General features: G+C 42.6%; 1 protein-coding gene across 4 annotated transcripts in view; it reads left to right on the top strand.

Annotated features, from left to right (window-relative positions):
- Positions 1-14,522, top strand: part of rpap1 (RNA polymerase II associated protein 1) — a 150,545-nt gene that overhangs the window by 2,517 nt on the left and 133,506 nt on the right. For 2 of the 4 annotated variants that reach the window (XM_073040304.1, XM_073040305.1), the window contains exons 2-6: positions 4,647-4,856; positions 8,539-8,687; positions 9,294-9,386; positions 10,531-10,714; positions 11,640-11,795. In XM_073040304.1, coding sequence (XP_072896405.1) covers positions 4,670-4,856; positions 8,539-8,687; positions 9,294-9,386; positions 10,531-10,714; positions 11,640-11,795 — 769 coding nt within the window. In that variant the 5' untranslated portion in view covers positions 4,647-4,669. Of the gene's footprint in view, positions 1-4,397; positions 4,415-4,646; positions 4,857-8,538; positions 8,688-9,293; positions 9,387-10,530; positions 10,715-11,639; positions 11,796-14,522 lie in introns of those variants that run through there. The other 2 variants (XM_073040306.1, XM_073040307.1) reach the window with 2 other exon arrangements.

The raw sequence follows: 14,522 nt of genomic DNA, 5'->3' as shown, positions 1-14,522 counted from the left end.
GCTAGGCTGTGGAACCTTCTGATCTGCTGCCACTCAATCGCTGCTTTTGCGAATGAATGGATGCTAATGGCTGCAGTTGTCAGTGAGCTGGCTGCCTGGCCAGACTTGATGGTTTAGCAGCTTGACTACCAATCATCCTGTTCTGTGATGTGTGGAAACTTTAGAACTACTGAACCACTGTTTAGGCACTTGCTAGTGTTTTATGTCTAATTCTGGGCTTAGTGTGAGGACTGAGAGTCACTGCTCAGTTCACTGGAGGCACCTGAGAGTTCTTCTATGGAGGGGTGTACTTTTGAGGGTAATTTACTCGTTTGTTTGTTATGTGCCGTGTTGTATGGTGTAGGCAATCATAGTTTTTTCATAACCATGATTGTTCTTGGCAAATTTTTCTACAGAACTAGCTTGCCATTGCCTTCTTCTGTGTTATACAAGACAGATGACCCCAGCCATTATCAACACTCTTCTGCCTGGTGCCAGTGGTCACATAACCAAGACTTGTGATAATGCACCAGTTGCTCATATGACCACCTGCCTGCTCTCATGTGGGTGACCCTGATCAGAAGGGAGGGAGCAGGGATTAAGCTGGTGCTACACCTTGACCAAGGGTGACCAGCAGGCTAGCAGAGGGAAGGAGTGCCTGTTATCTCCTTTGGTATCTCCACCCCATTACCTAAGGTAATTTAATAGTGTTGAAAATTTTAAAGGATTTTAATAGAGTTAGTGGGAAGCAGAGATCCATAAGTTGTATTGCTAATCACAGATTTATAATATTGGGAAAAGAACCGGAGGGGAGAGATGATTGTTTTAACTCAGTTGTTCTGATCTTGAATGCACTTGGAAGAAATTGTAGAAGGAGGTTCAACATTACTTTAAAATTATCATAACTTAAAGTTCTAGGGATGCCAACATGAATGTGAAGCAAGGTCTAGAGTGTGCAGGAAGCACAGGAACCCAGGGGTTATTGTCAGTGATTCCTTGTTTCTCTAACTGCTCTGCCCAAGACTGCAAGAAATTGCAGTGAACTGTGATAGCAGCTTTGTCATTGTGCAAATCAGTGTCCCCTCCTCTGATTCTGTCTGCACTTCCTGCTGCCTTATGGAAGCAGCTACCATAACAAGGACCTTTCCCAATCCAATTATTCTCTCTTCTTCCCTCTGCCTTTGGGCAGAAGATTAAAAAAAAGCCTGAACCACCAGACTCAAGGCCAGTGTTATCAGACTCTTAAATGAACCTCTCATACTAAAGGCGGTTTTTTTCATTCATTGAGATACAGCGTGGTATAGGCCCTTCTACACCTTCAAGCCATGCTGTCCAGCAATCCCCCAATTTAATCCTAGCCTATTCACAGGGCAGTTTACAATCACTATCAACCGACCAACCAGTATGTCTTTGGACTGGGAGGAAACCCACATTGTCATGAGGAAAACGTACAGGCTCCTTACAGGTGGTGCGGGAATTGAACCTGGGTTGTTGGTTCTGTAAAGTGGTGTCTAACCACTGCACTACCGTGCCAACCAAGGTTGAACTCTTGAACTCCCAGTCTACTTCCTCATGGCCTTTGCACTTTATCTATCACTGCATTTTCAGTAACTAGCACTACCTCCTGCATTCTGTTTTCTTTTTACTACCTCGATTTAATAATAAGTTTTTCAACTTATGGTCTGTACACATGACAATAATACACAAATACCAGGGCTATGTAGTTTTGCAGCCTTCTTCAGAACATGAGGTATTTACATACAGTTCTCATGGTACTATACCCTGGCCTTTGATGCATGAGATATGAACAATTTTTTAATGGATTAATAAACCACTGTTACTGCTTAGTAAGCTCTAGCATTTAAAAAATGTTTTATATTAGTGCATGTAAATTCCTAAAATGCAGTGGATTTAAAAATAATTGTTTTCAATGACATTTTAGTTTCTTCTGTTTTTGCCCTGTTCTTAAATTTGCAGACTAAATAGATTTCTAGTTGGAAAAATTAATATTTAGACCATAAGATATAGGAGCAGAGTTAGGCCATTGTGTCTGCTTTGCCATTGTATCATGGCTCAAAACTAATCAGTATACTCCAAGACCTGGGCCTCAATACCCACTTGTGTAATGGGGTTCTGGATTTCCTCACTTGGATTGGCAAAAACATCTCCTCCTCAATCTCCATCAGCACAGGAGCACCACAGGGATGTGTGCTTAGCCCCCTGCTCTGCTCTACACCTATGACTGTGTGGCATTGTACAGCTTCCACACCATATACAAGTTTGCTGATGACACCACTGTTGTGGGCTGTATCAAAGGGGGTGATGAATCAGCATACAGGAGCGAGTTTGGAATTTTGGCTGAGTGGTGTAATAACAACCACCTCTCACTCAATGTCAGTAAGACCAAGGAACTGATTATAGACTTCGGGAGAGGGAAACCAGAGGTCCATGAGCCAGTAATTATTGGAGGATCAGAGGTGGGGAGTGTCAGTAACTAAATTCCTGGGTATCGCTATCTCAGAGGACCTGTCATGAATCCAACATATAAACGTAATTGCAAAGAAAGCACGACAGTGCTTCTACTTCCACAGGAGCCTGCAGAGATTTGGCATGTCGTCAAAAAACCTTGGCAAACCTCTAGCTGTGTGCTGACTGGCTGCATTGCAGCCTGGTATGGGAATATCAATTCCTTTGAGCTGAAAATCCTACAAAAGGTGGTGGATTCGACCCAGTACATCATGGATAAAACCCTCCCTCCCAACCATTGAGCTCATCCACATGAAACACTGTCATAGGAAAGCAGCTTCCATCATCAAAGATCCTCACCAGCCAGGCCAGGCTCTTTTCACACTGCTGCTGTCAGGTGGAAGGTACAGGAGCCTCAGGACTTGCACCACCAGGTTCAGGAACAGTTACTACCCCTCAAACATCAGGCTCTTGAACAAAAGGGGATAGCTACACTCGTTCTGCTTTTGGTGTTTCCACAACCGATGGTCTCACTTTAAGGACTTTTTATCTTGTTATTTCATGCTTGTTATTTATTGCTATTTATTTATATTAGTATTTGCATAGTTTGTGTCCATTGATCCTGTTTACATTTGCTGTTCTATAGATTTGCTGAGTATGCCCACAGAAAAAAGAATCTCAGGGTTGTATGTAGTGACATGTATGCACTCTGATAATAAATTTTACTTCCAACTTTGATTTTGAAGGCTGATCCATTTTCCCTCTCAGCCCCAATCCCTTGTCTTCTCCCCGTATCCCTTCATGCCCTGACTAATCAAGAATCTATCAACCTCTGCCATAAATATGCCCAATGACTTGGTCTCCACAGCAACAAGTTCCACAGATTCATCACTCTCTGGCTAAAGAGATTCCTCCTTATCTTTGGTCTAAAAGGACACCCCTCTATTCTGTGACTGTGTCCTGTGCCATGGTTTACCGTTAATGAACATTTTTCAATGTTATTGTCTGCTCAGGATCATATAACATGAAATAGGCCCTTTGGCTCAGCTGGTACATGCAGACCAAGATGCTTACCTAAGGCAGTGCCTTTTTCCTGTGTTTAGCCTATGTCTTGCCAAACCATTTCCATCCACTTAGCTGACTTGATCGTATCACCATCGCTGGATGCTAGTGAAAAGATACTTGTCAGCAATTGACGTTGGAAAAGTGGGTAGTTATACAACAGGTCCTTTGTGGGTGACTGTTGAGTATCATTCCTTTGTCATTCATTATAAAATTAAGGTTATATGTGTCCAGTGCTGATGGAACAGGGGTGTGGGATCAGTCAGAAAGCACTTTTAAATCTGAGGCTTCTGTAGGTCACGGACAGCCATGGATATTGCGTCCTAGCTAAATAGATATGTAAGCCTGGGCAGTACGATATGGAGAGCAAACTGTTGCCCATATAACAAGCTCCCCCTCTCCACAAACCTGATAAACCCAAAGGAATGGCAAAGACCGATACTGTTTGGCACCAGCAATGTTGCTTTTCTCTTGGGTTTACTCCTGAAGCCTTCCCCACGAGGGGTAGAGTCTTAAGGCAGTAGAAGTTCTTGATCAGTTTTCCTTCTAGAGATGAGCTGTCAACTATAGCTGAAGAGCCCCGTCTGCCCGAAATGATGGACTTTAGAGTGCCAGAAGCCCGCCTTTCCCTGTTCTCCTGTTAGTAGAAATGGTTCCACCAGGTTTAGTAGCTGAGACATGTGAAGGCCAGGAGCTGGACTTGGTTTTTCAGAGTCTATTTGAGGCGCAAACCATTGGGGACATTTAATAGGTAGTGGGAACTGATGCCCATTACCACCCCCCCCCCCCCCCCCCGATCTATAACAACCTTCAGGAATCTACTTTTAAATGAGAGGCAGAATTATAGTTTGGTAATTGGTCCCCTGTGCTGTGTGAACCGAATCAGCAATCAAAGCAAGGGATGGAGGTGAGTATTGATAGTTTTGCTCCTTAAAGTTCTTGGAAGGACAAAACTCATAACAGTATGGAGAAAAAGTGCATGGGGGGGGGGTAAATTAATTGGATAGCTGGTTACCAAAGGTCCAGTGCAAATACAGTAGGGCAAGTTCCTTCCTGTGCTTCAATATTCTAAGATCCCATGGTGTTGGACACATGTCCTGAAATCGCAGTAATGTTGACTGATGCATTGTCATTCACAGGGCACCATCACAGTCTAAGGAAAATGCTGGGAAGGCCGAAACCCGGAGAATCGGAGGATGACCTCCTGCGGTTTCAGCAAAATTTCCTAGCCACAGGGATGTTTCCAGCTGCTAAAGTCATAAAGAAGGCAGACAAGAGGAAAGTGGAATCGGAGAGTGCTGGTGGAAGTCAAGCCAATGAAGATTTAAGGGACATGGTTACCTTGGAAGGTACGAATTTGTTCTTGTGTTGACATTAATATAAGAATGCTAGGTTTTATATGAGGGGTGTGGTGTAAATAGCAATTTTGTACCCCCTCCTACAGGGGCTTTGTGCAGTTGATTGGGTTTAGTTTCATAATTGACATGGATAAGAACATTAAGAATAGGCCGCTCAGACCTCATGTGTTCCACAATCAGATCATATCTCAGCCAATTGCACCTCAGATTTCTCTGTCTCTGGATACCGTTATACAGCATGTGCTTGGCCATTTTAGTCCTGAAACCTTCATCTGCCTATCCATAAAAGTTATGGATACGCAATTTAAAACTATTGCTGGCCTTCGAAGAAATTCCTCCTCATATAGTGGAGGCACGTGCTGGTGTAAATCCTCCACTCAAGCTTCCTTCCACTCTGTTTTCCTCATCTCATACTTCTAACATATCCTTCTATCTTTTTAAAATTATTTAATTTCCACTTTAATGGGAAGAAGTATAATGGACATTTTCCATTAGGCTCTGCAAAATGCTCCTTGCAAATAGTTGGTGTTAGATAGATAGATAGATAGATACTTTATTCATCCCCATGGGGAAATTCAACTTTTTTTTCCAATGTCCCATACACTTGCTGTAGCAAAACTAATTACATACAATACTTAACTCAGTAAAAAAATATGATATGCATCTAAATCACCGTCTCAAAAAGCATTAATAGCTTTAAAAAGTTCTTAAGTCCTGGAGGTAGAATTGTAAAGCCTAATGGCTTTGGGGAGTATTGACCTCTTCATCCTGTCTGAGGAGCATTGCATCGATAGTAACCTGTCACTGAAACTGCTTCTCTGTCTCTGGATGGTGCTATGTAGAGGATGTTCAGAGTTATCCATAATTGACCGTAGCCTACTCAGCGCCCTTCGTTCAGCTACCGATGTTAAACTCTCCAGTCCTTTGCCCACGACAGAGCCCGCCTTCCTTACCAGCTTATCAAGACGTGAGGCGTCCCTCTTCTTAATGCTTCCTCCCCAACACGCCACCACAAAGAAGAGGGCGCTCTCCACAACTGACCTATAGAACATCTTCAGCATCTCACTACAGATATTGAATGATGCCAGCCTTCTTAGGAAGTACATTCGACTCTGTGCCTTCCTGCACAAGGCATCTGTGTTGGCAGTCCTGTCAAGCTTCTCGTCTAACTGTACTCCCAGATACTTGTAGGTCTTAACCTGCTCCACACGTTCTCCATTAATGATCACTGGCTCCATATGGGGCCTAGATCTCCTAAAGTCCACCACCATCTCCTTGGTCTTGGTGATATTGAGACGCAGGTAGTTTGACACATTCATTTCACCTGGAGTCCATTTCAGACCCATTGTTTCTCTATTTCTACTTTTTCTCCTTCGACCTTCCTTTAAGATATCTTCTTAAGCTATCCACTTCAATAAGGCACACGAGATTCTGCAGATAACACACACAAGATGCTGGTGGAATGCAGCAGGCCAGGCAGCATCTATAAGGAGAAGCACTGTCGACGTTTCGGGCCGAGACCCTTCGTCAGGACTAACTGAAAGGAAAGATACTAAGAGATTTGAAAGTAGGAGGGGGAGGGGGAAATGTGAAATGATAGGAGAAGACCGGAGGGGGTGGGTGAAGCTGAGAGCCAGACAGCTGATTGGCAAAAGGGATACAGAGCTGGAGAAGGGAAAGGATCATGGGACAGGAGGCCTCGGGAGAAAGAAAGGGGAGGGGGGGAAGCACCAGAGGGAGATGGAGATCAGGCAAACAACTAAATATGTCAGGGATGGGTTAAGAAGGGGAGGAGGAGCATTAACGGAAGTTAGAGAAGTCAATGTTCATGCCATCAGGTTGGAGGCTACCCAGCCGGTATATAAGGTGTTCCTCCAACCTGAGTTTGGATTCATTTTGACAATAGAGGAGGCCAAGGATAGACATATCAGAATGGGAATGGGATGTGGAATTAAAATGTGTGGCCACTGGGAGATCCTGCTTTCTCTAGCGGACTGAGCGTAGGTGTTCAGCGAAACAGTCTCCCAGTCTGCATTGGGTCTCACCAATATATAAAAAGCCACACCGGGAGCACCGGGTGCAGTATACCACACCAGCCGACTCACAGGTGAAGTGTCGACTCACCTGGAAGGATTGTCTGGGGCCCTGAATGGTGGTGAGGGAGGAAGTGTAAGGGCAGGTGTAGCACTTGTTCCGTTTACAAGGATAAGTGCCAGGAGGGAGATCGGTGGGGAGGGATGGGGGGGACAAGTGGACAAGGGAGTCGCATAGGGAGCGATCCCTGCGGAAAGCAGAAAGAGAGGGGGAGGGAAAGATGTGCTTGGTAGTGGGATCCCGTTGGAGGTGGCGTAAGTTATGGAGAATTATACGTTGGACCTGGAGGCTGGTGGGGTGGTAGGTGAGGACAAGGGGAACCCTATCTCAAGTAGGGTGGCGGGCGGATGGGGTTAGAGCAGATGTGCGGGAAATGGGAGAGATGTGTTTGAGAGCAGAGTTGATGGTGGAAGAAGGGAAGCCCCTTTGTTTAAAAAAGGAAGACATCTCCTTTGTCCTGGAATGAAAAGCCTCATCCTGAGAGCAGATGCGGCGGAGACGGAGGAATTGTGAGAAGGGGATAGCAATTTTGCAAGAGACAGGGTGGGAAGAGGAATAATCCAAGTAGCTGTGAGAATCTGTAGGCTTATAGTGGATATCAGTAGATAAGCCGTCTCCAGAGATGGAGACAGAAAGATCAAGAAAGGGGAGGGAGGTGTCGGAAATGGACCAGGTAAATTTGAGGGCAGGGTGAAAGTTGGAGGCAAAGTTAATGAAGTCAACGAGCTCAGCATGCATGCAGGAGGCAGCGCCAATGCAGTCGTCGATGTAGCAAAGGCAAAGAGGGGGACGGATACCCGTATAGACTTGGAACTTGGACTGTTCTACAAAGCCAACAAAAAGGCAGGCATAACTGGGACCATGTGGGTGCCCATGGCTACAGCCTTGGTTTGGAGGAAGTGGGAGGAGCCAAAGGAGAAATTATTGAGAGTAAGAACTAATTCCGCTAGACGGAGGAGAGTGGTGGTAGAGGGGAATTGGTTAGGTCTGGAATCCAAAAAGAAGCGAAGAGCTTCGAGACCATCCAGGTGGGGGATGGAGGTATATAGGGACTGCAGATATTGGAAATCCAGAGTAACACACACAACATCTGGAAGAACTGAGCATGTCAGGCATCTGTGGAGAGGAATAAACAGTTAATGTTTCAGACTGACACCTTTCAGTAGGATTCTTGAAAGGTCATGAAGTACTGGTGATGAGCCTTGGCCCGAAATGTCGACTGTGCACTTTAATAAAGCTATTTGTTCACTTATAATCTCCTTTGGGTTGGTGTACATTGACTTGTGCAGCTTTGTTGTTTGCTTTTGTACGTCATTTCAGAAGATTGCAGGTGATCTTCTGGTGATTTAAGTATGGGGTACACTAGTGTGTTGCAGTGGTACAGTATCTCAGCTAGGATAAAGCATGAATCTGAAGGCTCTTGGTTAAATGTGTATAATCTCACAGCATTCTTTAAAGAAGATAAAAAATATCTTTGGTGCTGAGTCCATTATTTGACCCTCAATAAAACTGATGGTCTGATGACTGTAACAGTGCTGTAGTGGGATCTTGCTGTTAAAAAACATCTCTTATGTTCTAGCTCTTCCCGACCATCCTCCATCACTCATGCCAGTTGCACCCAAGAAGTCCAAGTTTAAAGCAGAAAGAGTCAGATTCCAGGAGGATGATAGTGAGGAGCAGATGGATCTACAGGACAGACACATCACAGCTGTCCTTTCCAAGATCATTGTAAGTTATCTTGTATAAAAAATCCGATAATCTGCTGACTATTTAGAAACCCTAGTGGCTTGTTATTTTACTCAGCGGATTTTTTTTTTTGCCATGATCCCGTCCCACATTTTGGGGCACTTGTTTCAAGCTCTACTTAGATTGACAAAGGACCCTGTTAATGTGCGCCGTTCCTGATCATCAGGTCCTGTTCTCATGCTCCTTTTAAACTTGCCTGGTTCACTGGAAATTTTATTATAGTACTGTGTGACATCTGAAAAAGGTTTGTTGGATATCAGTAGAAATAACACTCAATAGTGGGGAAAATCTGTCAGTCTGAGACTATCAAAGTTCCAAGCATGCCAGATTATCAGCTTTATTGTTGTTTTCTTCTGCGCTGCTTATACTTCATGGTCCATCTAATGGTTTTGGCCAACTTCAGAGCCCTATTCTCAATGCTATTTCACTGTTGCCGGACTAACCCACATGGTTTTACAGTTGCTTGTACCTTGTTAAACACTTGTCTGTCTGCTGGTTGGAGAACCAGCTGTTGTGACTGTTCTAGAAGAAAATATAAAGGTTAAATGTTAAAGTTTCAACAATCTCTTTTACATTATTTTCCTTCAGGAGAGAGACACTTCAGGGAGTACCATAAATCCTCCGTTATCAACAGGACAAGCCTTCCCAAAGGTCTTTCACAGGTCGGAGATACAAAGCGAGGTAAGCTATTGTAAATTTACTGTTTTCTTCTTTGCAGATAAAAGGATATTAAACTCTGATGTGCAGATAACATCAAGCTGACACAAGAAACGAGGACAGGAAAAAGAATCAGAAAATGCTGAATATTCTGCTGGCTTGGCAGCGTGCGTACAGAGATGTGTAGAGTTCATGTCAATAATTTTTCAACTGAGCTTGTGAAAAGTTGAAGATTTAATGGATCTCAAGGAGCTGCAAAAGCAGGGAAATGGGTGGGGAGGAATGTAAAAGAATGGCTATAAGAACACTGTGCTGAACGTGCTGAATAAGACCTCGCAGCATGCGTAGAAAGAGAATCCAAGCTAAAGCTTTAGATCAGTAATCTTTCAATAGCACCACTCGATAGCTACACTCCACACCCCTAAAATAAACGATTTCCTGATACAGGTGTCCTCCGTTTTTCAAACGTTCACTTTACGACAACTGGCTGTTACGAAAGACCTACATTAGTACCTGTTTTCACTAACCAAAGAGGATTTTCGCTTTTACAAAAAAAGACGCCCGCTTTATACGTGTGTTTACCCAGAGAAAGACTACAATGACCGTGAAACCTTGTTCGGGTAGTTGTTTGTGCATGCGTGTATGTGCGTATGCGTGTATGTGCAGGTTTTTTTTTCCAAATCGACTTTGGCTCACTGTCTTCCTGATTTTGATAAGTGAAGCTACACCGTACATACAATATTTCTACTTTATATAGGCTATATATTTATCATATCATTCCTGCTTTTACTATATGTTAGTGTTATTTTTATGTGTTCTTTGCTTTGACTTAGTAGGTTATTTTTTGGGTCTGGGAACGCTCAAAATTTTTTCCCATATTAATTAATGGTAATTGCTTCTTCACTTTACAACATTTTGGTTTACAAACGGTTTCATAGGAACGCTGTACCTTTGGATTGCGGGGGAACCTGTATTTACTAACAATGTTTCTTTTGGAATAATTGGAGTGAATTCTAGTGAATGAAATAGATTCCATGATAGATAAGTGGAGAGGCAGCCCGGAAATCCTTTAAGAAGTAATTAGATTCTTTGGTCTGTTAGAATGATCCATGTTTGTCCATTTCATTTTACATGCCTATCTATAATGCGGTGTATATTTTTCTTTTAGCTGTTGAAGCCGGTTTCAGGAAGAAAAAGTATCTTTGCCCAGAAACTTGAGGCAAAAAGAGCAATTGAAGCACATCGGGCAGAATCTTCACAGTGTCGAATCAGCCCATTGACCACGGGTTCAGGGCAGCCAATATCAGCTCAGTGTCCGACTAGAGAAACATTGGAAAAGAGCCACTCACCAGGTGAATTTACACAAAAAAGTTTTGTAGCGTCCTGTCCATCAACCCTCCCCCCCCAACTTGAATACCTGCTGCTTGCTCACTCCTACATTACCCTTTCCCCTCTCCTTGGTATAATGGCTATCTCTCCCTTACAGTCTTAGTCCTGATGTAGGGTCTTGGCTAAGATATCAACTATGCCATGGCCTCCACAAATGCTGCGTGACACAATGAGTTTGTTTTTTGCACCAGATTTCAGCATCTGCAGTCTCTTGTGTCTTCCATTTGTAGCATAATGTTTATTAAAAATATCCCTGGTCACTAAACATATGTTCTGTTGCTGATTTGACAGGAAAGTGAGTGTGCCTCCCAGGGCTATATAAGTGTAGCATATCTTTCTACTTGCTACTTATCCATATGGCTCAATTAGGCATTTCTTGAGCTGCATTAACAGAAAGGGAAGAGCAGAGAGCAGTGTCCTTGACTGACGTTGGGCCAACAATATAATTAACAATGGAACTGAAAGCAGAAAAGCTGGAACACTCAGTAGGTCAGACAGGATCTGTGGAAAGAAAAGCACAATTAATGTGATCCTTTGTCAGAACTGAAATGTAAGTCTTCAGCATGAAACCATACTTTCTGTTTCCATAGATGCTACCTGACTTGTTGAGTGTTTCCAGCACTTTCTGTTTCTATTTCAGATTTCCAACATGTACGGTTTTTAATTTTTTTTTAGTTCTAATTAAATTATGGGCATGGTGCTTCATGAGTAATCCCCTCATGTTAAGAAACAGATTAGCCATAGTCTGAGTGACTAATGCAATAGAGATGTGCAGTCCCCATTATTCTGCCATGGTGTGTAATTGTTGGCAAGTAATTGAGTGGGTTTTAGATTTGTTTACTAAATTCCACAACTTCTTTATACCCTTAAGCTTTTATTTGTGTACAGTTTCAGATAATGGGAGATGGGCTTCAGAAGAAAAACTGGGGAAAGAAATAAGCCCTCAAGAAGCTCAGAGGGTTCATGAAGAGAACCTTGCTAGACTGCAGACCATGTCTAAGGAAGAAATTGAGGAAGAACGCAATAACCTCATGGCACGATTAGGTGAGTGAATGTATCACTGCCACCTGCATTCAGCAACCAGTTTCGTGATCTCAGTTTCTTTCTCCAGCTCTGCTTTTCCTCCTGAAGGCATCGACAATGCAGGTGCTTCAGATTGACAAGTCTCAGCCAGTGGTGTGAAGCTGGTTGTGAAGGAACTCAACCCTGTGTTCCCTCTGATATTTGAGCATGGATGGTCAAAAGGATGGTGCTCCAGCACTTAAGAGAAAGCAGCTGTGCTAATCACTGCAAATAGTAAAGGAAGAAATGTAAAGTCCAGTCTATACAATGAAATAGATACAGTGGTCACTATCTCACTGCTGTCTGTGGAACCTTGCAGTAGGCACAATGGTTGTTTTTGTATCACAGTTGTGTCAAATGCTGGAGATACATAGCAGTTCTGATGAATAGTCTTTGACAGGAAGTATTAATTCATGGATGATTTCCAACCTGCTGAATTTTCAGCATCTGCAGTTTTCCGGCTTTGCAAGTAATTAATTATATTTAAAGCACTATTGTGTGTTCTGGAGTGTGAAAGGCATGATAGCTCAAACCTACAGTGCTGTGCAAAAGTCAGGCGCATGTAAAAAAAAATTCTGTAAAGCGAAGGTACTAAAGATAATGAAATATCAAAATACCAAAAAATTACTATAAAGAGTAATAAACAGTAAAAAAAACTAAATCAAATCAACATTCGGTGTGACCACTCTTTGCCTTTAAAACTGCATTAATTCTCTTAGGTACACTTTTGTGCAGTTTTATAAGAAAATCAGTGGGTAGGTTGTTCCCAGCATCTTGCCACAGTTCTTTTGCAGACTTCAGCTGTCTCACTTGCTTCTGTCTCTCCAGGTAATCCCAGACAGCCTTGATGCTGTTGAGATCAGGCCATGCCTTCTGACATCATATAAAAAAATTTAGGTGCCTAACACTTTTGCACAGAACTGTAACTACATTTTTTTGATGTTGCACTCAGTTAACTAGAAATCAGGAATTAAACCCGAGATCTTTTTTGATATAGTAAATGCAAATTAAATTTCTGAGATGTCTTTAACAAATGTGAGCAGGGTTAAGCAGTAAATTTTGGTAATCCTGTGTGGTATATAGGATAATGTGCTCCTGTGTGTCTCAAACAGGAGTGAAGTGAGTGGTGATTTGTTTTGAACAGTGGTGACTGAGGTTGGAATACCTTGTGAATTTTTTTTTCAGAATCTTGAAATGCTGGCAGGGCCAGCATTTAATTGTCCACCCCGAATTTCTCTTGAGGAGGTGTAGGTGAACTGCATTCTGGAACTGCTGCTTCCTTTCTGGTGCAGGGAGGACAGTTTGTTTGAGAAGTTAGATCCGATGGTGATGCAGAAGCTGTCAGTATGATGTGTGTGTTGGCAGGGAGTGGGAGTAGCCTTTAGGTGGATGTGGTATTCTCATGTGCCTGTCTTGCCTATTGGTAGAGCCTGTGCATTTGGTGGTGTAATCAGATTAGCATAGGTGAATGGCTTTTTTCTGTTACCAGTGCCGGAATCAGTGGAAAGAATTATTGTCTAGGATGTTGGGTGGTTACCAAGCAATGACGCTGTTTTCTTCGGGATGTTGTCTAACAACCTGTGTTTTCCTGGAACTGCACACATCTTCGCAAGTGAAGAGTAATCTATCACTCTTTCATTTGCGCCTTGAACATGCTGGAAAGGCTTTGAGATGTCAGAAGGTACATGATACCCATTCTCTGACCTGGTCTTGTAGTCACAGTATTTGTGCAGCTGATCTATTGGAGCTTCTGGTCAACAGTGATCTCTGGATATTGATAGTGGGGACGGATGGGTCTTGATGATTCTTCATTGCCAAGTGTAGTTAGACTCTACTTTGTTTGGGATGGTTAAAGCCTAGCGCTTGTGCGAGCGATATTTATCAGCCCATGCCCAATGATGTCTTGGTCTCATTATGTGAAAGTAGGTGAATAAAAATGAACATTGTGCAATAATCAACAACTTCCTCACTCTGACCATGTGATAGAAAGGTCATCGATGCAGCTGCTGAAGACATTGTCCTGAGGAATCTCTGCAGTGATGACTTGGGGCCAGGTCGATTGATCTTCAGCCACCTCTGGAATGAGCAATAACTTCACTGCTGTCCCAGTAATATTTAGACTGCTCATCCATATCTCTGGATTTCTAGTCCAGAAATACAAACGTTGTAGCACTGCAATCACTGTTTTAAATTCAGGAAGCACAGCAGTTTATTTGCATACAGTAAGGTTCCAGAGACAGTAATGAGATTAGAACAAGATAATTTGTTTTTAAACAGAACAGCAGGGATAATGGTGCCTCAGACATTGTCATGGGAGTAGTTGAGGATTGCTGTTTAATAGCTTGCCTGAAAGACGACACCTCCGACAGTACAGGATTTCGTCAGTATTGTTCCAAGAAGAACTTTAGATATCTTGAAATTAATTGTTAAATCATTAGACATTCGTTTGAATATTTTAAAGGTATATTTACAAACTAATCCAGTAAAAAGTTAAAATGCACCCATAGTTTTCTCTGACGCTTTTATTAAATTTTGTGATGCTCATAGTCATTGATGGGTTCCAGGAGTTCGAAGTTCAAAGTAAATTTTATTAGCAAAGTACTTACATGTCATCATATACAACTGTGAGATTCATTTTCCTGTGGGCACACTTAGAAAATCTATAGAATAGTAATTATAACAGGATCAATGAAAGATCAACCAGAGTGC

This window comes from Hemitrygon akajei, chromosome 3 (genome assembly GCF_048418815.1).
Source record: "Hemitrygon akajei chromosome 3, sHemAka1.3, whole genome shotgun sequence".
NCBI classification, from domain to species: Eukaryota; Metazoa; Chordata; class Chondrichthyes; order Myliobatiformes; family Dasyatidae; genus Hemitrygon; species Hemitrygon akajei.
The sequence above is the reverse complement of the archived record's forward strand: the minus strand, read 5'-3'. Positions and strand labels throughout refer to the sequence as shown.